Source organism: Carettochelys insculpta, chromosome 8 (genome assembly GCF_033958435.1).
Source record: "Carettochelys insculpta isolate YL-2023 chromosome 8, ASM3395843v1, whole genome shotgun sequence".
NCBI classification, from domain to species: Eukaryota; Metazoa; Chordata; order Testudines; family Carettochelyidae; genus Carettochelys; species Carettochelys insculpta.
The window spans coordinates 68066060-68092282 of NC_134144.1; the positions used below are offsets into that span (position 1 = coordinate 68066060).

Consider the following 26223-nt stretch of genomic DNA (forward strand, 5'->3'; position numbering starts at 1 on the left):
TTCAAGTTATGCGGGGGTTGCAAGAACACAACCCCCACGTAACTCAACGGTTTACTGTATTATTAATGGTGCTGTACTGTCTTTATTGTGTATGTATTTAACGCTGATATGGGAAAGAGGTGAAAGCACACAAAACCCATTCACATTTGTCAAGGAAGATCACATTCTGCATGTTGAACAAACCAAGAATTTTTTGAGCTATGAGGTAATTTGCAGCTTACACTGTCCATATCAGTAAGGTTCAAGAATTCTTGGCTAGCGTAGAAGAGGTAAGATTGTGTGCTGTAGAATACCTAAGGCTTTCAATTAGCCATCTCACCAGAAAAACAGACCAATCTTGGTGTCACCTTCAAAGACCAGAACTCCCGTTGGGGTCAGTCCCAGACTGTAGTCATTGCCGTCCCTCGCCTAAGTATCAGAGACCAAAAGAGGCTGTGTTCAGTTCCCCATGTAGGATCCCATACGTGTGTAAATCATTCCCGTGTCCAAAATATCCTCTCCTTCATTGTTAAGATTAAATACAATTTGTTATTTTATTACCATAATAAAACTTCCACATGATATAACTGTACAATAAAAGCCTCCTAGATAGCTTATTCTATTCCCCACCTCTTTAGAGAGGTCAGGAAGAAGAAGGGATTTCTTTATGTATGTATGGGCTGAAGACCCTCCTTCTGTAATTCTCAATCCTTCTTCCTTTACAGTGTATTTAATCTTTCTAGGTAACTGTGAATTGATACCAGGTTAAATCCCAGTCCAATTTTGATTTCATTTACTGTATTTTTCACCCAGATTTCAAGCTGATTGAAATCTTAAGCACCTATAACGTATTTAACACAAATATAAATGGAAATAGATGAAAATTACAGCCTTCAAAGCACAGACAACTAGTTCATGCGAAGTGAATGCACACGACCACCGTAAGTGTTACACAGTTTAAAGGTAACACTACGGTGTTTTTCTAATTTTATTTTTTTTCCCCTATATGGCACTTCCAGATTTGCACACCATTTGGAACTGTGCAAGAATAACCATTTCCAAAGAGTCTCAGAGGGGTAGCCATGTTATTCTGCATCTACAAAAACAAGGAAGCTTGTTGCACCTTAAAGATCAACATATATTTGGATAGTAGCTTTCACAAATTGCTCACAAAACCTTATGCCCAAATAAATCTAGATAAAGAGCATCACCCTGTGGACAAACTTACCTTGACTATGTGCATGTCCACCCCATACATTTCCAGCCACTTAGCTTTATTCAAATAGTTAGTTTCAGCTTGTGCTGGCGTTTGGCCCCTGAAATAATATTTTTTTAAAGTTAAACAGGATCATGTAAAAACCCATGAATAATGAAAAGACAGAATAAACATACGGCGAATAAGGGAAAAAATGTTTGCGGGTCTACAAAGAGCAAACATTGTGGGCTCTTTCACCACATTTACATGAGCACCGAGGGCACCTTCACAAATTTTAACCTGCAACGTTGATTGTTGCAATAAGCATTGCCCTGCAAGGTTAGATAAATTATTGATTTCACTGAAACTGTGGAATTTTACCCTTCATGTACAGGAGTAGAATTTCCCTCTGGAATTAAGGGGCAGACATGTAAAAATACCAGTTTTCCCATTCTATTATCAACCAAAAACTGTTAGGTTTAGTTTCTTATGTTCTGTGATGGAATTACATTAACATGACATCTGGGTGAAAGACCACTTAGAATCATCAGCCTCACCCCCCGTTGTACCATTTGTGCATGCTTTACCCCAGGAGAATCAGAGAGCAGATTTGGTTTGCCTGGATCAGGAGCTACAGTACCTGTATTCCTTCCACTTCTCAAAAATAGACAGTTCCATCTCTTCAGTTTGAGTGGGCACAAACCTGAACTCAGACACCAGGTCAGGAACATGTTCAGCAGGATCATAGTCTCCAAGTTCAGCTACAAAGAAAAAAACTCCATCAAGTAACATTCCTTTCAAAGGCAACAGCATTAACAAGAACTGGCTTGAACTGAAGTGTCTACCATGACTTGTTTACTTTGTTAAGTGTTTGAGACTTAAAACTTCTCCCACTCCCTATGCCCCATATTTATTGTTTCCACCTGTTTCGATGCATTAGTTGAAGGCACTGACAAATGGCTTTACATACTAAGTGTTGTACAGCAGAATTTCTGCATCTGATGATGAAATACTGTTCATGGAGCTACACAAAAATGTTCCCTACAAAAATGTGTTCCAGCAAAACTTTTTTTTTAATAAACTCATGTCTTGGAACATCAAGATCTTTGACTCTCTGGTAACATTTTCATCAAAATATTTTTAAATAGCTATCACAGTATTTCAGCAACAAAAAAGTTGATTTAAAAAAATAAAAAAAGCTCTCAAGCAAATGGACCCATTCTGAATCCCATAGAAGAAAGTTTCAAAGTCTGTCCAAAACCAGTTTCTCCAGTTTTCAACCATCTCTAATTTTTCCTGAGTACAAAGCTCTCAGCAAAAAGTAACATGGGAGCAAAGGCCAGAGCAGGGGAGAGAAACTATTTTTCTTTCTTTCACAACGTAAGCCTGCGAGTATCACAATGGCTATGAAACAGCAGAGAACTGCCTCCTTTTTCCACAGTTGCTAACACTTAAGACCAACATTTTCCAAGAGTGCTTATATCTGTAATGAGACACCTAATTAACAAGGTCTCATTTTCAGAGGGGCTAAGCAGTCACCACGTCCAGTAACTTCAGGGGAGTAGCTGAAGCTCTGTCCACTTCAGAGAATCAGAAATCTTATTTTGTGGTCCTCCAAGTTCCAGTCAAAAGTGCAAACAAGAAACTGACCTTCCTGAAAAGTGTAAATCTTTTGCAGAAACCAAACTTTTTTATTTTGGGTGGGGGGGTGGGGAGGGACGACAAACATTCAATTAAATATCTGAAATATAAAATATCCAGAAGTGGCAAAAATAGAGTTCATTAAATAATTTTGTTGTATTTACTACACACAAATCTATTTCTGGTAGCTTTAGCCTTTTCATACTCTAAAAAAATTGACAGAGGAAGTCTGTAGATCTACAGTAATTTACTCCCACTGTGCCACCTGCCTCTGTTGAAAGGAATGTTGTCAAAGCCTGCTTAAGTTCCAGCTGATTTATATAAAAATCTGCTCAGCTGTCACCCAGACAGTAAGATTAAGGCACTGTGATAGACCTCACTGGGGAATTTAAAAATATCTGAAAGTATAAAGGAAATGCCAATATTAAATGCTTGATCTACTGTATTATTAGATTAAAGGCATTTATCAATTCCAATATATTTCAGAATGTGATGCATTCTATTTAATTTAAAGGCAAAAGCTACAGGTTTCTCTGCAACACACTCCACGCCCTAACTACTGATAGATACCTAACCTGTAGAGATTCATATTTAAGATGTTTTATAAAATACCCAGGAATATAAACATTTTCATGATGGACTTAGTCTTGTTAATGAATCACAGCAAGAATAAACACAATACCAAACAGGTTTTTATAAGGTATATGGAAGATACAGGGCAGGGTAGTTTACCAGAGTCGTATACAGTACGTTAAATGCACAACACAGTTGAAAACCAAAAAGCAGCGAAGTAGCACTTTAAAGACTAGCAAGAATCTCCCTGCACAATTCTCTTTGCACCAGTAAAACAAGAATGATAACTTTCCATTTCTGTGTGGATCCCATCTTCCCTCGAACTGTCAATTCAAACACAAGTGGAAAGAGAAAGGGGAAAAAAAAACAGCCTGCTGCACACAGAAGTTGCACAAATGTAGCTGGGCAACATTTAGCATGAGCTAACCCAAATGATTGAAGTGTAAATCAATGTGGAGTGGCCACACACGAAACAGCAGTGGCTTAACTAGGCTGGTGCAATACAGAAGCATTAAACTGGTGCAACGTATAAGTGAACAAACCTCATCTGAAACCACTGTAAGTTTGGTAAGCAATTCCATCAGACCCAGAATGGACCCTCAGACATTGACTACACTGAAATGCTACAGGGACACAGCCATGTTCCTGCATAAGGTCAGTGCAAGCAGAGTGCACAGCGAACTACTAGTCTGAAAGCAGACACTTACAAGTCTGAGAACATAAGAACGGCCATACTGGGTCACACCAAAGGTCCATCCAGCCCAGTAGCCTGTCTGCCGACAGTGGCCAGTGTCAGATGCCCCAGAAGGGGTGGACGGAAGACAGCGATCAAGTGATTTTTCTCCTGCCATCATCTCCAGCCTCTGACAATCAGAGACCAGGGACACCATTCGTACCCTTGGCTATCAGCTTTTTATGGACCTAACCTCCATGAATTTATCTAGGTCTTTCTTAAATTCTGTTATAGACCTAGCCTTCACAGTCTCCTCTGGCAAGGAGTTCCACAGGTTAACTATGAGCTGAGTGAAGAACAACTTTCTTTTATTAATTTTAAACCTGCTACCCATTAATTTCATTTGGCGTCTTCTAGTTCTTGTATTATGGGCACAAGTAAATAACCTCTCCTTACTCACCCTCTCCATACCTGTCATAATTTTATATTCCTCTATCATGTCTCCCATCATTCTCCTCTTTTCTAAACTGAAAAGTCCCAATTTTTTTAGCCTCTCCTCACATGGGACATGTTCCAAGCCCCTAATCATTTTAGTTGCCCTTTTCTGAACCTTTTCCAGTGCCAGGATATCCTTTTTTTAAGGGAAGGAGACCACATCTGTACACAGCATTCAATATGTGGGAGTACCATAGATTTACATAGGGGCAGTAAGATACCCCTTGTCTTATTTTCTATCCCTTTTTCAATAATACCTAACGTCCTATTTGCCTTTTTGACAGCCTCTGCATGCTGCGTGGATGTTTTCAAGGAACTATCCACAATAACTTCAAGATCTCTTTTCTGATTAGTTATAGCTAAATTAGCCCCCATTATATTTTAAGTATAGTTGGGTTATTTTTTCCCCATGTGCATTACCTTACACTTATCCACATCAAATTTAATTTGCCATTTTGTTGCCCAATCACTCAGTTTGATGAGATCTTTTTCCAAGTTCTTCACAGTCTGCCTTTGTTTTGACTATCTTGAACAGTTTAGTGTCACCTGCAACCTTTGCCACCTCACTGCTCACCCCCTTCTCCAGATCATTTATGAATAAAATTAAACAGGATTGGTCCTAGGACTGACCCTTGGGGGACACCACTAGTTACCCCTCTCCATTTGGAAAATTTACCATTTATACCTACACTTTGGGTCCTGTCTTTTAACCAGTTCTCAATCCATGAAAGGACCTTCCCTCTTATCCCATGACAACTTGATTTACATAAGAGCCTTTGATGAGGTACCTTGTCAAAGGCTCTCTGGAAATCTAAGTATACTATATCCACTGGAGCTCTCCTGTCTGCATGTTTGTTAACCCCTTCAAAGAAGTCTAACAGATCAGAAAGACATGATTTCCCTCTGCAGAAACCACGTTGACTTTTGCCCATCAAATTACGTTCTTCTATGTGCCTGACAATTTTATTCTCTACTATTATTTCAACTAATTTGCTTGGAACTGATGTGACCCTGGCAATTACAGACCAGTAAGTCTAACCTCTAGAGCCCTTTTTAAATATTGGTGTCACATTAGCTATCTTCAGTCATTAGGTATGGAAGCTGATCCAAAGGACAGGTTACAAACTAATGTTAATAGTTCTGCAATTTCCCATGAGTTTTTTCAGAACCCTTGGATGAATGCCATCTGGTCCCGGTGACTTGTTAACATTAAGTTTATCTATTTGTTCCAAAAAACTTCTCTAATGACACTTCAATCTGGGACAGTTCCTCAGTTTCATTTCCCACAAAACACGGTGCAGGTTTGGGAATCTCCCCAACATCCTCAGTCATGAAGACTGAAGCAAAGAAATCATTTAGCCTCTCCACAATGGCTTTATCGTCCTTGATTGCTCCTTTTGTATATATATCATCTAGGAGACCCACTGGTTTTTTTTAGCAGGCTTCACGTTTCTAATGTATTTAAAAACATTTTGTTATTACTTTTTTGAACTTTTGGCTAGCTGTTCCTCAAAATCTTTTTTGGCTTTCTTTATTACAGTTTTACACTTAATTTGGTATTGTTTACCTTCCTTTCTATTTACCGCACTAGGATTTGCCTTCCACTTTTCAAAAGGTGCTTTTTTATCCCTCACTGCTTTACATGGGTGTTAACCCATGGTGGCTCTTTTTTTGGTCTCTTAGTTTATTTTTTAATTTGGGGTACACATTTAAGTTGGGCCTCTATTATAGCATCTTTGAGAAGGTTCCATGCAGCTTGCAGGGTTTTTGTTCTAGTCACTCTGGCTTTTAATTTCTGTTTAACTAATCTCCTCATTTTTGCATAATTCCCTTTTTTGAAATTAAAGGCCAGAGTGTTGGACTGCTGAGGTGTTCTTCCCACCTCAGGCATATTAAATGTTATTACATTATGATCATTATTCCCACACAGTCCTGTAATAGTGACCTCGTGGACCAGATCCTGCACTCCATTCAGTACTAAATCGAGAATTGCCCCTCCCCTTGAGGGCTCCCATACCAGCTGCTTCAAGAAGCAGTCATTAACAGCATCAAGAAAACTTATTTCTGTATCTCATCCTGATGTGACATGTACCCAGTTAATATGGGGATAATGGAAATCCCCCATTACTATTGGGTGTTTTACTTTGGTAGCCTCTCTAATCTCCTTCAGCATTTCAACATCACTATCACTGTCCTGATCAGGCAGTCGATAATATATTGCTGCTGCTATATTCTTAGTATAGCTTGGAATTACTAGGGAACATTTTGACCCATTTAAAATTCTTATTTCATGTGATTCTATGTTATCTTTCACATACAGTGCCACTCCACAACCCACAAGGCCCATTCTATCCTTCCGATATATTTTATATCCCGGTACGATTGTGTTCCATGCGTTGTTTTCCTTCCACCAAGTTTCCGTGATGCCTATTATGTCAATTTCCTCCTCTAATACAAGGTACTCTAGTTCACCCATCTTATTAGTCAGACTTCTAGCATTTGTGTAGAAGCATTTTAAAGATTTGCCTTTGCTTATTTGTCTTCCCATCCCAGATGTATTAGATTCTTTTATATGTGATTGATTGTCTGATCTAGCCCATTGTTTGATATCTCCCCTCCTCTCTTTTTCACTACAGCCTAGAGTATCTCTATTGATGGATTCTCCTCTAAGAGGAGTTTCTATCCAATCCACGTGCTCCTCCACACCAATTGGCTTTCCCCCATCTCCTAGCTTAAAAACCACTCTGTGACCCTTTTAATGTTTAATGCCAGCAGTCTGGATCCCCTTTGATTTAGGTGGAGCCCCTTGGTCCTGTATAGGCTCCCCTCTCCCAAAAGTGTCCCCAGTTCTGAACAAATCCAAACCCCTCCTCCCTACACCATTGTCTCATCCACGCATTGAGACTCTAAAGTTCTGCTTGCCTACCTGGCCCTGTGCGTGGAACAGGAAGCATTTCTAAGAATGCCACCTCAGAGGTCCTGGATGTCAGTCTCTTTCCTAGCAACCTAAATTTAGCCTCCAGGATGTCTCTCCTACCCTTTCCTATGTTGCTGGTACCAACATGAACCACAACCACCGGCTCCTCCCCAGCACTACACATCTTATCTAGATGCCTCGAGAGAGCCACAACCTTCACACCAGGCAGGCAAGTCACCATACGGTTCTCCCAGTCATCACAAACCCAGCTATCTGTTTCTAACTATTGAATCAACCACTGCTAACACCTGCCTTTTCCTAACAACTGGCATTCCCTCCTCCAGAGAGGTATCCTCAGTGTGAGAGGATACCGTAACATCCTTTGGAAGGAGGGTCCCAACTATGGGATGGTTTCCCTGAGCTTCCAATGGATGCTCTCTTCCCCTGAGCCTTTCATCCTCCTTAAGAGCACTGGGGCTCTCAGACTGGAGGTGGGACAGTACTACAGTGTCCCAGAGAGCCTCGTCCACATGCCTCTCTGCCTCCCTGAGCTCCTCTAGTTAAGCCACCTTGGCCTCCAAAGCCCGAACTCAGTCTCTGAGGGTCAGGAGCTCCTTGCAACAAGCGCACACATATGCCATCCACCCACAGGGCAGGTAGTTGTACATGTTACACTCTATGCAATAAACAGGATACCTCCCACTCTGCTGCTGGACTTCTGCCTGCATTTTCTCTATTGAATAATCTGAATATAAATGGGGTTTTTACTTAAAGGCTTGGGATACATGGTGCATGTCAGAAGGAAATGACACCCTCTAACCACCCTTCTCAAAACTCCCTCCTGTTTGCAATCACCCTGGTCGCTATCTAACAAGATTTATAAAGCCCTGGCCTTCCTGTTAGCCCCACCCTCTGGCTACAGCTCAACCAATGAGAAGAGAGTTTTAGATTTCAATCCCAATTATGAATCTCAGCTTCCAACTGCTGCTCTGAGCAGACGGCCTTTCAAACAAACAAACAAACAGACAGACAGCTCAGCACTCAAAACCCTCCAAACGGACAAACACAAGCTGAGAACCCCCAAGCACAAATCACCCACACTCCAGATAGCTACTTACCTCAAGGTGCCGGAATTTACCCTACCTTCACCAGGAGAGCCCCTCTCAAAACTCCCTCCCTCAAGTTCGCAAGTTTGAAAGAACGCTTTAATGAAAATGAAAACTAACTTGTACAGTTCATATTGCATTCAGCAACATGCCTGTGGCCAATTACATTTTAGCCAAAGGAATCTTTTCTTCAGAAGCTGCTTGCACCCTTCCCTGATGTGGCCACGCATTCTCTAGTATCTGCTGACAAATTAACAGACAAGGAAAATAGTTTTTTTCACTTTAGGATTACTGAGCCCTGGGCAAGATGCTTACCCTTGCGCCACAGCAGTGGAGAGAGAAGAGAGTAAGACCACAAGGAAGCATCTATAGTCATTTCCCCCACCCACTCACCTTGTAATGTATAAGCTGCCAACTGGACTGCTGTGTCAAATGGGCATTCCAACCTGCCACAGGAAAACAGTTCATTAGACAAAACTGTGTGACCATGTTTACAAAGATGACATGGCACTTGAGCATCTGAGAGCTGAGGAGATGCAAAGGGCTACAGTGAATGTCAGACCTTTTGTAAAATGATGCATGAGCTAATCACTGTAATAGCCAAGCTGCACTAATTTGGCTCTTTGAACTAGGGCACCACAAATATACATTTGCATATGTACAGAAAGTAGCAAGGGTAAAAGGCATTGTTATCAAACAGGAAGAGTTTCCTGATTCTGCTAAACACTGTATTGTTTACCCTCACGTTAAACACATTGCAAGAAAGAGACTGAGTGTAGCACACATACCAGTAAGTACTTACTTTCCACTGAGAATATCTTGTTTTAGCTGAAGTACAAATAAATATCTATAAAGGTAAAAAAGGCCAAAAGGTAGCAGTTAGAGTTCACAGTTCTAATGCCACTGAACAGGTGAGCAAGGGGAGCTATAATCTGACATTTAAAAAAAAGATTTAAGATGCTGCATACTGGTCTTTCAAAGCCTCTCAGTCTGGGCTTGTATAGACTGAGCACTATTCAAATGCAGAAAAACCCAAATGATGTCTTGTAAGAATTCGGATCAAGGACCTAAAGGAGCAAGAGGAGGATGTTACAGGATCAGTCAGCTCACACAGAGATGACTCATGGTGGCAGATACAGAAGACTGAGTAATTCTGAAGATTTTTCTTCCCAAAAGATTTGTATATTTAGCCTGAGCCAAGAACAAGCAGGTAGGACAGTTTTCAGGTACCGTGTTGCTGCCATGGGAAGTATGTGTAGCTTGTGGCCACACTCTTTTATGCTCTTGTATAGGAGCACAGAGCAGCACAATGTGCAGAGCTGCTCCAGATGCTGCTATTAAAAAGAGCTCTAGCCTCCCATGTGAAAGGCAAACATGCCTTTAAACTGAAATCCACACTGACTTCTTCAGCTAACAATGCACCTCTGCCTTGTTATGAGCAACAGAGAATCTGCAATGCTCATGATCAACAGAAACAGATGAACTGGAGTAAGAACTGACTACTCTTGCCAAGACAGTTTCTCCCCTACAGGACTGATTCAATCTGCAGAAGAAGAATTGCCTTCTCCAAATAATCCCTGTCGTTCAAAGCTGGTAGGTTTTGCCCTTTTTCTGGGCTCAGTGGCGGGGGGGAGGAGAGAACATCAGTAATATTTCTGGTGGGTGTATGTATCTATAAAAACCAATTTTGTGATGTTTCTATATACATATACTGGTTAATCCCACAAGAAAAACCAGACTAGAGGGATTTCAAAAACTCTTTTCTGACAGAAACTCAGAGTTAGCCAGGATTTAAATCCTGCATACAAACTATTGTGGACTCACTTCTCAATGATGATGATGAAATCTTTACTTTGCATAGAATCGGCAAATGATGAGGCCTAGTTAAGTTCACTTGTACCAGAAAGAAATCTTTGATTACAAATGTATTTGCATGTTTTTCTTTCCAAAAGCAAATAGCTATGACATGGCTTTAAATTAACCATTACTCTTAAGAGACTGAAGACAGGAGTGGGACAAAAGACAGCTTCTCACTGGCTCAGAGCTAATGGTCATCCAATTGGCAGAACTTATTAATAATGGGGCAAAAATGTTAAATAAAAGCATGTCAAATAACGTATGAAATGAATACATCAGGAGAAAAAGGCAATGGACACATTATCCAACAAATCCCAACAGCAATCAAACACCTCTGTTTATAGAACTGCTGGCTTCAAAGGAATCTCAAAAGGTCATCTAGTACAGAAGGTCCCAAACTATGGGAAAGCGAAGAACTGATAGGGCCTTGGTGACAAGCTATGGTCAGAAGGGGCTCTTTCAGGAAAGGAAAGCAAATGGGCACTATTTGGCCAGTCTCAGCTGCCAGGACCAGGCTCCCCTTGCCTGTCCCCCTCATTGCCATAGCTATAGCAGATGTTAAACAGCAGCTACCATCCTGTGCTGGAGAGGCCAGAAGGGATTCTGGAAGAGGGGAACGGAAGGATGCATTTCAGAAGTATTGACCCTCCCGCACCTCCAGCCACACAAAACCTCTTCTAATCTGCTTCCTCTACTGGAAAACACTTGTACAGGGAAGTGGAAAGGGCCTTACTGAAGTGGGTTCTACCCACCAGGAGACCGGGGGGCGGGAGGGAGGAAACGACGACACAACACAACATTCAAGGGTTGTAATCTTCCACTCCCTTCCTGTCTTGCCCTGTAGCACATCCCTATTCATTTCCCCCTGCATAGCTCTCCTTCTATAATAAACCTCCAACTTATATTTGCATTTTTCACACCGCCACCACCACATGGCTGATTCCTATCCTGTTGCCTATACAAGATTAAGTAAGCAACCTCTGCTAATTGAAACAACATATGCCTTGCAATTGTGTAGATCACACTCCATTTACCTTGTTAACTCTTCACGGAGATTGTTAGGCTCAGAGGAGTAAAACTTTACACGAAGATGCAGACAGTATGGTGGGCCAACTACAAAGTAAATGAATTTAAGACACTGATAACGTCCAAATGTGTTACTGAATAGAAGCATATACAACAAAAGTCTAGGTATCAATGATTTTCTCTGACCACAAGGTGTTTGAGAAAAGAATTTCCTTATGTCATGAATTTTAATTTTTTTTAAATCACATTAACTAAATAATTTGTTTTAAATATTGCAAGTCAGCGCAACTGTCATATACCGTGAAGTTGATTTGTCTTGCCAAAACAGACAAATCTAGGTTAATCCTAATATTTAAGCACTCTACCCAAACTTTATATAGTTGGGACCTGTTTTTATTTCAGTACCTTTTGTTGCAGCACAAAAATGTAAATGCATATTTAAAAAAAATGAAAAATTTTCACTATTATTTATTCACAATAATAATAGTACATCGTGATAATCTGTATATTTTCTAAGGCCCGATACTGGGCCATGGACCACACTTTGGGAAATGCTGACAGAGAGCCATACTTTTGGCTCTACTCAGCCAAATTCTTCTTTGTTCTGCTAGCCTGCATAAAATGTGCAGAGTTCTGGGGAATACCTGCTGTTGACAGGTTATGCCACCATACTCCACAAAGTTTTAGACCCAGCTTGGTATGCTTTAACAGTTCTTCCGTGGGAACAGAAGGCAGAGTAAATCCACACAAAGAGTGGATTAACAGTTCTTTGAAACTGCAGAGCTCTAGACAGATTTGTGTATTGAAACAAGGATCCTTTTCTTGGACATTTCTTCCAAGGTTTATATTTTATTAAAGTAGTATTGCAAGACTCTAAAAATTGTACATTTGGAACCAAAGAAGCTGAAAAATATCAGCCATAATTGATATACAAACAGATCCAAAGTTATCAGCATGTGCATCCCACATTGTATGCAACAAGCAGCTGCCAAACTTTATATCAAATGTGATTTGATAGGCAGATTAAGGCATTCTACAACCCATCAAGAAGAGGGGCCTGTGCAAAAATTTTTCATTTGGTGAAGACTCTACAGCTACCAAAGACTCTGCAATGGCTCTTATGCTACATAAATCATTTAATAATTAATGATCTGTCAACATTAAGTATGTTGTATTAAAAACACTCTATGCTTTGTTACTTAAGTTACCATTAGACACGTGCCAAGATTTTGTCACAGTATCGTCCCTTTCAGAACATTGCCAAGGTAACTTCTAGTGGACGAAATATACTAGACCACCATATACTTACTTTTAACTTGTTTTTTAATGCTCTTTGTGTTGTCCAACCAATGCTGAAAGACACAGAACACTTGAATTGAAATTGCTTTTCATAAGGTAAGGAGAAAGCTTTATAAAAATACACAAAGATGTAAAACAAGTCAAAGGTTCAGCATACATTAAGAAAGACAATCTTAAAAAGGCAAGTACCCACACTAAAATAAAGCCCAATCTCAATTCTTTAAGGTAACACAAGTCTGCTTACCAACTCATTTTAAATTAAGTAGCATAACCCATACAAAAAGTATGTCACAGAACAGACTCTAAGGGGATGAATGAGCACAGAAGGACCACATCTTTGTGCATTAGAACAGATAATTTTCACCTGAAGTAAACTGGAGAGAGAGAGTTAGCATAAAGTGACCACAGAAGACAGCATCCATGCAACAATAAAACATATGAAATACATCCATCCACAGGGCATTAGCTGTCTGGAGTACTGATAAACCATCTGTGTCCCTGGTGTCCAACACACTAGCCCCACGTGGCTATTTGGCCAGTTGAGCGTGGCTAGCTGCCTTGATCAATAAACATATTTTCAGACTAATGTGGTTAGTTCGCTACACTGGCTACTGCTTCAAAACTGGCTGGAAGCCATGGATCTACATTAGTGACCACACATTCTTTCAGGAGAACAAATCAATTGCTGCACGAGCACAGACAGTGTGAGTTATAGTCACATCACATTAAAGGAGGGTTTCAAGTGTGTCATACCAGCCTGAGTTTGTGATCTACCCCTTAGAAAAGGGGGAAATAATGAAGGAATTATTTTTGTCTCTTGCAAACGCTTCCTCTAGGCATAGATGGTTAGCAAAGCCTTGTCATTCTTTATTAATGAATATGCCTGAGGCTTTTTCCATAAGAGGAAATTCTGGTTTTACTGAAAAGTATTCATAAATAATTTTTCAAAATGCTAAACATACAATATTAAATTTTTAGAGGTGGGAAAAAAGTGGGCTAGGAGACCACTTCATTTCAATAATGCTTGTTATACAGAAGATACCATGCTTAATTCTCAGAGGGAAAAATCATTACTTACGTTAGTACATTAAACCACAGGAGAGAAAGCTGAACATTCATGGGTAAAAAAGCAACCTGGGCACAGGCACACATGCAACACATCCACAGGTGAAAGTAACTTAAAATTACGTATAGGGACTGTCCTATTGCAAACCAGTTCCCTGCCAGCTCTTTCAATAACTCCCTGCTGGTTTTTTTTGCAGCAGCTCAACTCTTGCTAGAGCTGCGCACTAAGGAATACCTGCTTAATTTCACTTTTGACCCTATCCAGAAGGGATCACAGACCTACTTCCTGTACTGCAGAGGTTGCTACCATTGGCCAGTGGCAGATATGGGCCCAACACACGACAACACATGTCCATCTCAGAGGGATGGGATGTGTCCAAAGCATGTGATGTGGGTAGGTAACAGATGCTGAATTGTCTTACAAGTTAACTACATTGGCTGAATAGTTGGAAGGAGGCACCACACACAACGTGTTTTGGCTGGTATACGAAGCTCAAAGAGGCAGCTCAGTCAGCTGATCTCAGATGTTTCCTCGTTCCCAATACAGTTATGTGTCATAAGTCAGCAGTGCTCCCCTGGTTAAACTAGTGGACACACGGTTCACACAGGGGCCTGGTCATTCAGATAATTCACAGAAGGTAGCATGAAGAGGAAAGAAAAAGCAGTCAAGTAACACTTTAAAGACTAGCAAAATGGTTTATTAGGTGAGCTTTCGTGGGACAGACCCACTTCTTCAGACCATAGCCAGACCAGAACAGACTCAATATTCTGGTCTGGCTATGGTCTGAAGAAGTGAGTCTGTCCCACGAAAGCTCACCTAATAAACCATTTTGCTAGTCTTTAAAGTGCTACTTGACTGCTTTTTGTTTTGATAGTGTATAGACTAGCATGGCTTCCTCTTTGTTACTATTCAACACGAAGAGGAAGGGAGGGTCATTTTCAACCCTCAGGACTGTGTGCACATCTGTTTAATCTCCAATCTGTTTTCTTTCATCTCCTCCACATTCCAATGGCAGGCAGTTAAGAGGCCCGAGACAGGCACTGATAACACTTTACTTGACTCAGCTCCTATCACCAATGCCTCAGGAGTTCAGCTTGAATTGTAAGCGGGGGAGGGGATAACATAGGAAGGGGGAAACAGAACCACTTTTATGCACAGGAAACCTTGAAAAGACAGAAAAACAAAAAAGGCTACATTTATTCCAAGTGATTCAGATGACATCCAAATGGGGCTGTTCAAAAAGTTTACACTTTGATGAAAGTTTGTTCTACACACTTTAGTGCCTTTATCCAAACCTGATAGTCAAGACAGGAGAATGAATCACTAGTGAACAATACAAACAGCATACTGGACAAACACAAATGACTAGAAGTTATTCTAAAACAATTTGGAACTGATCACTTCAGAACTGGAAAGCAAATAAATATGAACAGCAGCTTTTTAAACAAAGTGGTAAGAATAAACCTTGTCTGATGGGAAGTAATAGCTTGTGTCTTGCTATCTGGAATTAACTGTTCTGTAATTTAGAAAATGGTGTTTAAGTCATATTCAAGTATTAACAACTATTGTAACTGAAGTATTTGTTAGAGCAGGGGTGAGCAAACTTTTCATGTTGGGCACCACTTTTCATCCCTAAAATTAGCAGCCCCCGCCCCCATTCTAATATAATCCAAAATTTCAGTTATGTTCAAATGAAAAAAATGCCCTTTTGGCGTGTATAAGAAAATAAGTATGTCGAATATAAAAACTTGATCAATAGGTATGTAAATGTGAATGCATACACACAAAAACAGTAATATTTCAACGTTTGGGATGGATGAGCCTGAGACCCAGCAACCAATAGCGCTGCATCCTCTTTATGAAATTTAATGGCCCTTTGCTCACCCCTGTGCTAGAGTATAACAAAAATAGCATATTCCATACCACAGGAGCATTTGACTCTAAGATGTGCTCTGTACATTAAACTGTGAACAACTTATAACCTCACACTAAAGTTCAGTACTTTCTTGTTACAGGCTGTATTAAAAGGATAAACTAATTAACTCAACAAGTCTCATGTCATCTTTAATTTTCCACACCTCTAGGCTGGGTTAAACTGTTTGAGACTGACCTGATCTAAAGCTGCTTGAATGCCAACGGCAGCCTTCCATCTGACTTCAATGAGCTTTGGGCTCAGCCTTCATCTGTTCTAGACCAGGGGTGGGGAACCAACCTGCCTGCAATCTGGATCTTGACTGCGAGTTGCTTGGATCCATCCCCCAAGGCTTGGGGCTCCCCTCTCCAGCATCTGGCCCCCAGAGGGTGGGGTGTGTGTGAAGCCCCAAGACTCATGGGGCCAGAGTAAGGCAAGTCAGGGATGGATCCAACCCATGGATTCTGCCTGGTGTGGGCAGGAAGCAGCTTGGGGCTCCACTCCTGCCACCACTCTTCCTTCCCTTCACCAGCTGGCATAGCACTGCCTGGAGGGAGGCACAGACCTCGCCTGAGACAAGGAGTTAGGTAGAGAATAGATCCACATGAAACGTCATAAGTGTTTTTTAAATAAATTAGGGGTCAGCGTGAAGTGTTGCTTTTTGCCTCCAAAGGAGAAGAAAAATGGAAGTAAAATGGAGAATGCATAGATCTTTGCCCACAAAAGGTAGCTAAGCAGCTAGTCCAAAAGCCATGTTGCCTGGTTCTCACTATGGGCCTGATCTTCTGAACTCTGGATCAAGCACAACTCCAAACGCCATCAGCAAAAATTGTGGGTGCTCAGAACTTTTGCGAGCTGCTCTCTTAGTGCCTTTCTGTGGTTTCAAAAGAAAAGATGTTTAAAAAAATACTTGCTTTTTTATCTTTTAAGTCACACTTGTATGACTGCTCTAAGCTCTCAAAAGATTTAAGTAACAAAGCAGCTAACTGATGCAATCACCTCTCCCATTACCTCTAGCCAAGGAACAGTTGTTCTTGGTGCAAATTAGTTGCAGGACAGGGCCTCAGTATAGCATTAAAGAAACCAGCTGTCTGCCTTCCTGCCCTTCACCCAACGGTGGATGTGCACAAGGATATTCACTGCAGACAAGAAGGCCAATTGCAAGAGACACTGTGACAGAAGGCCTTGCCCTACATCACTTCCCACATAAGTAAAACCAGGTAACATAATCCCAGCCAGCTCTCTCTGCAGTCATTAGCAGCAAACATTATTCGACAAAAGTCCTGTGGTACCAAAGTCCTTTTGCAGCAATTGGCTTGACTTTAAAATCAGAAAGGGGAGACAGGAATGGATCAAAAGTGAATAATAATATGCAAAGGACTGTGGTGGTTAGCATAGGGTTGATTAAACTTGGGCATGTTCCACAGTTATTGCATTCAGATTATTTGAAGCACAAATGTTTGCTTTTTCGTAATGTGTGCATGTCACAATAAGGTTTAAACTTAATGACTTTAGCTAGAAAAAAAATTAGCCTCTTTTACTCACCGCCACTTGTGCGGAATCCATGAACCTCAGTCCAAAGTAGTCATTTTCAACCAGGTCCAGATGGTACATAATCTGTTCAAACAGATGTTGGCCTTTGGCTTTTTTCTGAAATTGTAAAATGAATTAGCATGTAACAGGTAGGTTTGTAACCACATCAAACTATTCCAGGCGAAGAACAGACTAAAAATGGATATGCCAAAATGTTTCTAAACACAAAGTTGGCACAGCTCTATAACTGTAAAGTTGCCAGGATCTGACAACCACCTGTCAGGGATTTTTACCATCCCCTGGGCATAATTGTCTCCGTGGGCCAGGGAATACAAGCCTTTGGCTATATAAAATCAGTGCAGACACATGAGAAGTCTAAAGTGTCACAGGCTGCCATTTGGCTGCAGCACCAATGGTCACTTTAGGTCAGTTGGTTTTCCCGGTAGCCTGAATCCATAAATAATTCATAAGCTTGCATTTGAATAGAGGCTCCGGATTGGGTGAAGCTCCAGGCTTCTGGAAACTTCTGAACCCAATCGGACTTAATTGAGAACTTTACCTGTAGATCATGAATATTTAAATTACCTCATGCATTATGCATGAGGTTTCTCTACATAAGGACAGCTTGCTCACCATTCTGTGGCCCTGGGAGCTCGCTGTCATAACAGCGGCAACCGTATAGGGGAGCGTGGCTGTCTTAGCAGAGTCTGCTGGACCCTTAGGCCAGCCTAATTGGGCAAAGCCTTTTTGAAGAGCTCCTGGGAACCCGCTAGTGGTGCCACCGTTCGTCGCAGCACAGGCCTGGTCATCGCTTTGCGGGGCGGCAAGCGGACCCTGTGGCCAAGCAGCCAGGTGGCGAACTGGCCCTGCCTTCGGGCAGGGTACTGTGTACCTGGCTGCATAACCCAGCTTCCGCCATCTTGCGGCACCAACGCTCACGCTGCCCCCACGCCTGCGGCGCCATCAAGCGTGCCGCCATCTCAGCTTACCTGATTGGACAACGCAACTGACTTCAACTCAGTTTACTGGACGTGACTACCATACAATACCAATCTTCTGGACACGTAAAACTTATGTTACTCCAAGCACAGACGCTCCAGTGGTGGAGCAGGGGGTTGCGCCCCTTGCACTGCGAGCACCCTGATGAGGCTCCGCAAGCCCTGAGGGCCTGACCCTTGGAGGCCGGGCCTTCTGCCCAGGCAGTCGGCACATTTAATTGTATTTAGTCATTACTTAATTGTATTTAGTTAGTAGTAGTTTCTTGTTAGTAGTTAGTCATCAGTATTAGTGCCCATCATAAATTGATAATACCCATAGACAGTATTAATCAATGTGCCAATGGCAAGGTGAAGGCTAATGCCTCCCTGCTCCCTGTAACACCTTCACCCTCCGTCCCTTATCCCTTTATTACGAGGGAGCCTCTATTGGGCCCCTCGCCTCCACTAGATGCGCCGGGAGCGGGCAGTGGATCTCAGTTCCCATTATGAGGTCTCCTCGCTGCTATCAGCTTGCGCACGGAACGCAGTGAATATTTTCCTCATCCGGTAGTACTGGTAAAAGGGTCCGGGCACCGGCTGTCTCCTTTTTCCCCTATAGCTTTAGATTCCTTACCTACCCACGTTTAACTAACTAAACCGACTTTGCCTTGCGGTACAAAAAAAATATATCTACTCACGAGGAATTCATATTCAAGCACCATGGGTGCGGGATACATAGTTGTAAGTTAAGCATATATCGCTACATATTGCATAAGTTTTCTTTGTTTCTACTACTATTACTTGTTTGTTTAACCCTGTTTTTATGTTCAATAAATTCACTAGTTAGTTTGTAACTTATTTTGGGTCTCATTCTTCTCTGCTGGCTCCTTCCTGCCAGGCAGTCTCTAGCGGGGTCATAGCTCCAAGGGGGTTTCCTGGGGTAAGCGCACTCCCGGTCTGGTGGGTTTGTTGTGGTGTCTGCGTGGGTCTGGGATAGGAAGGTGCTCGGCCCCCTCCCTGACGCGACAGACCTTTGTGTTGGTGCGGGTAACCTGTCTTGTCGTCTCTATACAACTACTTGTCGTGGCACCACCAAATAAATGAAAAGACTTGTAATTCATTAAATGTATATTTTAAACCTATCCTTCATAAGTAGTCAGTGCCCAATTTGTGTCCCCCAACATGCCAATTAAGGCACTTTATGACATCAAATTGGAAACGCACACAGTGTCCGAGACACACTAACGCATCGGGCCATTTTCAAGTATAGGTACAGTAAAATGGTTAAAAAATAGCCAATATTCTTCACCTTTGAAGTAGATAGATGAAAAAGATATGAAGACTACATAATAGTTCATCGAATAATTTCAAGTGATGAAATTAAAGCTATGCAAGCTATATTTCTCCTTCACATTGTGCATTCTCATCAACAAGTGATTTCACAACCCTTACAAACACAGTGGACAGATGTATTGCTTATGAACAGAAATGTGCAGCATTCATTCCTTTAGCTTATTTGTCTGATGAGCCCCCAGCAGGTGGGAGGAGTGTGAAGCCTTTTATCTTCATTTACATTCATACATGAAAACCGCCAGCAAAAATACAAAAAGCCAGTCTTTTTTTTCAAACAAACAAAAACAAACAGCTAAGGTTCTTAAGGGACACTAGTGAATATTACTCACACAAATGCATCATTTATAAAATCCATATACTTAAAATGTCAACATATACATAAATTATAGAATAGCAACCTTCACTCTGATCCCAAATAAATACCATGTGTGTTATAAATACCAATTATGTATACTAAAATTCTGTATATTGGTGTTAGCTTGAGAGCTAGCTAGAATTCTTATTCTCAGAAGTTTCTCTCTCTCTGCATCAACCACAATATCTAATTCTAAAAAGAGAAACTGTGATATACTGATCTTTAAGTACTTCACTTATTTAAAACTGTGATCATGGTCCTAAGTTAAACTTCTCTTTCGATATGAGTCAAACTTACATTTTACACTGAAAGCTGCAAGTCAAACGTGACAAAAGCCTGGCCCAGTGACCCCCAAACTTTCAAGCGTCATGCCCTGCTTTATCCCTCTCCATGCCCTCCCCCGGGGCTGGGAGTGGGACTATGGTGGGATGCAGATCTAAGAGGCCAGAGGCTGGGGCCGCAGCTGGAGGCCTATCTGGGTGTGAACAGAGTCATGGTCAGAAGCTGAGGCTACGCCAGACATGGGCCATGTGACATTCCCTCAAACACTGTTCATGCCCTCTAGAGGTCACGGCCCACAGTGTGAGGACCTCAGGTCTAGACACTAATTTCAGGATGTCATGGCCTGCTGTAACTCCCTTATCACCAAGTATCAGGAGCACCTGGAACAAGCAGCAACCTCGCAAATACGAACAATAATCAAGTTTCTTCTGTTCCAATTAATAGCTTTGTTACCACTAAAAATGTATTAAACTTTAATCTCCAAACAACTTTGTTACACTTCTTGAACCAACAGGCGTTCATCTATTTAAAATTAAAATTTCATCCAAATTTAATGCACGAGAGCCAAGGTCTTCTTTCCTCCAAAACACACTGAGTTACTAATAATTGATACGAAACAAGGGAGTTACAGAAGGGAATGACAACTTGAAATCAGAGTCAAGGCCAGAGGTCCTCAAACTGTGGGGCATGAACAACGTTTCAGGGAGTGCTGCCCAGGTCCACTTCCATCCAGGCTCTTAACAAGTGAACGTTTTCTGCAGCATAAACAATAAGACAAACAGGCTGATCAAAGTGAAATAAATTCGGGTTTTGGGAAAGGTGAAGTTACAAAAAGCATCGACTTACACTAAGGACCTGGCGCTTGCTCGAAGGGTAAGGGAAAGCCTCCACACACCACTTTGTTTTCATATTATTTATACACACACACACACACACACACACACACACACACACACACACACACACACACACACACACACACACACACACACACACACACACACACACACACACACACACACAGAGTAGTCTGGCAGACTTAAAGATGTGGTGTCCTCACAGGTCTTTAGCCTCGTTCATGATAACCAGAAGGTTGCTTGGGCATGCGTGTGTAGTCGATAACGGGGGCCCAATTACTGCAGCAGAGGTTCTCCAAAGACCACAGACCAGGTAAGGATTAAAGGCACCGAGCCAGGATTTATTGTCAAGAAAGGTACAAATAACAGTTGTCAAGTATAGTACACTGTACTGACACACAGCGCATATATACTTGCCGCAATGGACTGACACAACTAGGGGGAATTCCACTGCCCCCTAAGTCAGACAAAGATGGTTTCCCACAAGACACCACATTATACACAGGTACAAACAAAGCACACCTCACTGCTGACGTATCAGGTTGCCACCTTCTGACATTGTCAAGTTACCACCAATCATGCTGTACCTTGTCGTTTGCTTAGATCATCTCTTATTCATCATGCTGTCATTTTAGACCCTTTCCTGAACCTTGGTCTGTATCTGTGCAGAGTAGGTACCAAGGTCCTTTTTAATGAGCTGGTGGTACTTGGTGATTTCAACTAACGAACTGTACAATCACTGTTCTGCACCTGGACTGAATACCAATTAGTGTTGTGTACTCTCGGCCCTATCTAAGCCAAGTTCTGTTAGCAGAGGCCTGCCTTCTGCTCATAGTTTAGCCATGTTTTACCCATTGTTGATAGGCCTTAGGTCTCAGAACAGGCTGGCCCTGTATGGGCTTAGGCCAGGGCCAGCAACCTGCAGCTCTATAACCTACTGACTCCACTTGCAGCTCCAGAGGCTGCTGCCACTTTTTTTTTTTTAAAAGTAGCAGCAGCCTCTGGAGCTGCTGAGCAGTCAGCTATGATGGGGGTGGCGGGGGAGAGGGAGAGCTGGCAGGGCAGGGAGCCCCGGAAGAGGAAGTCAGGCTGCAGAAGAGCTGGGGGGAGGGGCAGACAAGTCTGCCCTTCTAGAGCTGTGCAGCTGCACTGAGAAGGAGACGATTGGGGGGGAATAGTGCCAGCATACCTGCTGAGGCAGGTAAGTCCTGGGGTTGCAGGCGGGGGGGTGCGGTTTAGGGCTGAAGGGTTTAAACCCGGGGTTGTGCGGGCAGGTTTGCAGGATGGGGTAAACCTTGAGAATAGGAGGGCAGATTTGTGGACTGAGGCAGATAAAGCCTGGAGACGGGGATAACAAACACTGTGTGCGCACTCTTCTTCAAATGAGGGCGACAAAAAGTATGGTTAGACATAACTTATTAAGGACTGTCTCGTATTCACATGCGTCGTGGCTCTTGAACTGAGCTGAAGGGATAGCTCAATGGTTTAAGCATTGGCCTGCTAAACCCAGGATTGTGAGCTCAATCCTTGAGGGGGCCACTCAGGGATCTGGGACAAATAGATTTTTTTAAAAAAGTTTGTCAAGGGTGGTGATAGGTCCTGCGGTGACTGGACTCGGCCTCTGAAGGTCTCTTCCAGTTTTATGAGGATTCTGTAACTGAATTTGAAAAAATGGCTCTTCTCACTATTGCAGTTGCACACTCCTGGCTTAAGCCATCATCTTACTATGTATTATATATACACACATGGAACTCTACACAGCCATTCAAGCTCTGTTTCAAGTTTTATCACCCTTACAGCTGAACGAAAAGGTAACAAGAGCCCTTTACCTCCGTATAGCGTGTCTGTTTGGCTCTGGTTCAGATTGTCAAAGCTTTTATTGTCCAAAAGCTACCCAGAGACCTATTTCCCAGTGTATGGATGTCCACATCACAAATTAGCATCTTGTGTACCAGTTTAAGCAGAGGGACAAAGAACTGAACGGACACGCAGACTTACCTACACAGGAGACAGACCCTTAAGAATGGGATTTTTCCACTGGTTGCAAAGCCTGTATTATCCCCTGTACAGTTCATCTGACTTCGTCACTAGGGCTGTCAACACACCATTCCTCACACACAGTTTTACGTCCACAACTTATACCAAATACACAAATGGATATTTTTACTTTTATAAGCATTTAATTTTAAAGTTTTCATCTAAATCCCAAAGGTTTGTTAGGTCTCCTCTTGTCCATGCTTAACTAATGAAACCCAATGGATAGTAAAGTAGTTTATGTGAGCCCATAAAAAGTAACTTGTATTCAATAAAACTGCCATTCCCAGCATGCTCCAACGAAATCACAAAGATACATTTCTATTCAAGAGACTATAAAGAAACAACTCAGTTATATAAAAACACAATTTCCTTTAAGTGGGATTTTGATCCCAGACTTACCTTATGTGTTTTGGCAGAGCTGAGGTTACCTCAAACGACAAGTAGTTAAGCATTTCCAAGTTGCTTGATGATTTCCAGTAAAGTATTAACTACTTCACCTACATAAAGACCAAAATTTGCGACTGGTTCTGCCTTCAGGAACCAAATTAACCTCCTCATGCATATGTAAATCTCTGTAATCCCAACACTGGATTAACATAGGGTATTAAACTATGCAGGACGTAATGGGGAAAAACCCTTAACAGCAGGGAAGTCATCATATGGGCTGGGTTATTTAAATAAATCTTTAAATGTAGAGACCACATAAGGGCTTGTCTATATTTCAAAATTTACAAAAATTGCTTTTTTGGAATAATGCCCTGTACAGACACACTTGTTCCAGAATAAGAGTGCCTTTTACTGGTTTAGGTTAATCCACATAGGGTCTTACACCAACATAATTATTTCAGGGTAATTATTTTAGAATAGCTATTTTGGTAAATTTCCAAGCATAGACAAACTCCAGCCAACTCTCATCTTACAGCTTAAGCATGAGAAAACACTTTTTAGGAGGAAACAATCAGGAAATACCATATACTAGATGCCCAAACTGTTGTACTGAACATTCCCATGAATCATCCCTTACTAGTCCAGGTCCATTGTTTTCTTTGTTAAAAGTCAACAACTGGACTAGCAGGTAGTTGTTTGGTGACAGAGGGCCTGAAGTTAAAATCAAACTCATCTTAATGGCAAATGAAGTCAAGATTCACATCTAGGTTGCCAGTGATGAAAGCCAAGGGTGTGCATAATGTGGGGTGGACTTCCTCAGGGAGCATGAAATTTAATAAGCGGGACACAGCACAATCGGTTCCTGGGTCTCAGGCTCCTGCATCTCATTAAAAGTGTTGAAACGTGTTACTGTTTATATATATATATATATGTATTTACATTTATCTACTGATTAATAAAGTTTTTACATACGATATAATTTATTACACATGCCATCTTTTTTTCTTCCATATGAACATAACCAAAATGTGTCAGTTCAGAGTACATTAAACAGGTAGGGGTTGGGGGGAGGGGGATAGTGTGTCACACTACGAGCTGCAGGGATGAAAAGTGGGGAGTGATATTAAAAGTCTGCTCATCCCTGGTGAAGGCTATCCTTATGGACAAATCAGCTATGACCACATGCATAACTGTTTTGTATTTATAATATAAGCCAGCACCAGGCTCAGGACAGAAAATGGAAGTACTTTACAACCAGCACTTTTTCAAAGAAAAGTTGCTCCCAGTAATTGGGTCAGATCATCAATTGGTGTAAGAGCTTTAATGGTTCTACACTAATTTACATCAGGGGAAGATATTACCTTCACACTCTATGGGCAAGTGCATTTTCCACGGCAAGGTGGGGCACCTCTCACTTTTATTAATTACAATGCCCTACGCTATCCTCCCTCCCTTGTGAATAACCCAAAATATAGATTAAAAGAAAAAAAATACTATGTACGCACACACACCAGTTTTACTACCTAAGAGCATTAGCAAGAGCTAATTTCTTTCCAGCACTCCCATCACCACTGGGGAGAAGGAATTCTGTATGCCTGAAAAAATCCAGGATCTCTGCTTCACCTCCGTTACATCAGTGCTACACCCTCTATCTCCCAAACAAACTCCTTGCTGCAGTCACAATACTTACAGTAGAAATGAACTGCAGAAGATTTCTTTCAGAGCATGCCAACACTGTTTAAATAATAAGAGGCTGTTAAAGGGGAAAAATCTCTCCCTACTGCTCTTATCAGCACTCTGTTCTGTGTCTGTCATCTGTTATATCTTGTTCTTTTTTCAGTAATTTCCTTGGTGCAGAGATTATCGTATATTTCTACCACTCTTTTCTTCTAGGCTCTTCTACAATACATGATTCCTCACCTCAAGGGTGAAGCCAACAAGCTACTTTGCTCACTTCATCTGTATCACCACAGAAAGCCACATCTATAGTAATGGTATTAACCATCAACATGAAAACTCTGTAGCTGACATAGGAAGTTGAAGTATGTGGTAGCTTGACGTAGTTCTTCAAATTTTCAAGACTACCACTTCTAGTCACTAAACGTGTTTTTGCAAATAAGTATTCATTTGCTCAGAGTACGTGATGAAAATTTAAAATGTCTCCATACTTATTAGAACAGTGAAACATGAAGATACACATATCTCACAGAACTGGAAGGGACCTCCAGAGGTCTTCAAGTCCAGTCCCCTGCACTCATAGCAGGACCTATCACCATCCCTGACAGATTTCTTTAAAAGAAGAAGGAAACCAATCACTATTTACAACATGATTTTTTTCCTACTACAAATGGTCTCGTGTAATTTATATTATGGCAGAAATGAATACACTGGTGGTTTTTTTTTAAATATGAAAAATATACAGAGCATTGCATGTTTTAGTATGGAGTAAAATATGTGATCACAATACGCATTTCAAGAATAGAGAGTTAACACAAAATTTCAGGTAATCTCCTCTGCCACAGCCAAATGACATTGTAGGAAGTCCCATGCTGGAATTTTAATTAGATTAGAAGCAATGAGCACTTATGTAGCACTCTTCATCTTCAATGTGTTTTATAAAAATATTCTCTCTACATTTTCAATTTAACTAATTAACATTAAACCAAGGTCCAGTCTGAATTTCATTTACATCATTTCTAGTTT

At 41.4% G+C, this 26223-nt stretch overlaps 1 protein-coding gene across 3 annotated transcripts in view; it reads right to left on the reverse strand.

The window, feature by feature from the left end:
• Positions 1-26223, reverse strand: part of EPB41L5 (erythrocyte membrane protein band 4.1 like 5) — an 88077-nt gene that overhangs the window by 53277 nt on the left and 8577 nt on the right. For all 3 annotated transcript variants that reach the window (XM_075001237.1, XM_075001236.1, XM_075001238.1), the window contains exons 3-10: positions 17285-17389; positions 12772-12814; positions 11471-11549; positions 9382-9426; positions 8973-9025; positions 1815-1935; positions 1208-1295; positions 320-408 (exon numbers count right to left, since the gene is read on the reverse strand). In XM_075001237.1, coding sequence (XP_074857338.1) covers positions 320-408; positions 1208-1295; positions 1815-1935; positions 8973-9025; positions 9382-9426; positions 11471-11549; positions 12772-12814; positions 17285-17389 — 623 coding nt within the window. The remainder of the gene's footprint in view (positions 1-319; positions 409-1207; positions 1296-1814; positions 1936-8972; positions 9026-9381; positions 9427-11470; positions 11550-12771; positions 12815-17284; positions 17390-26223) is intronic.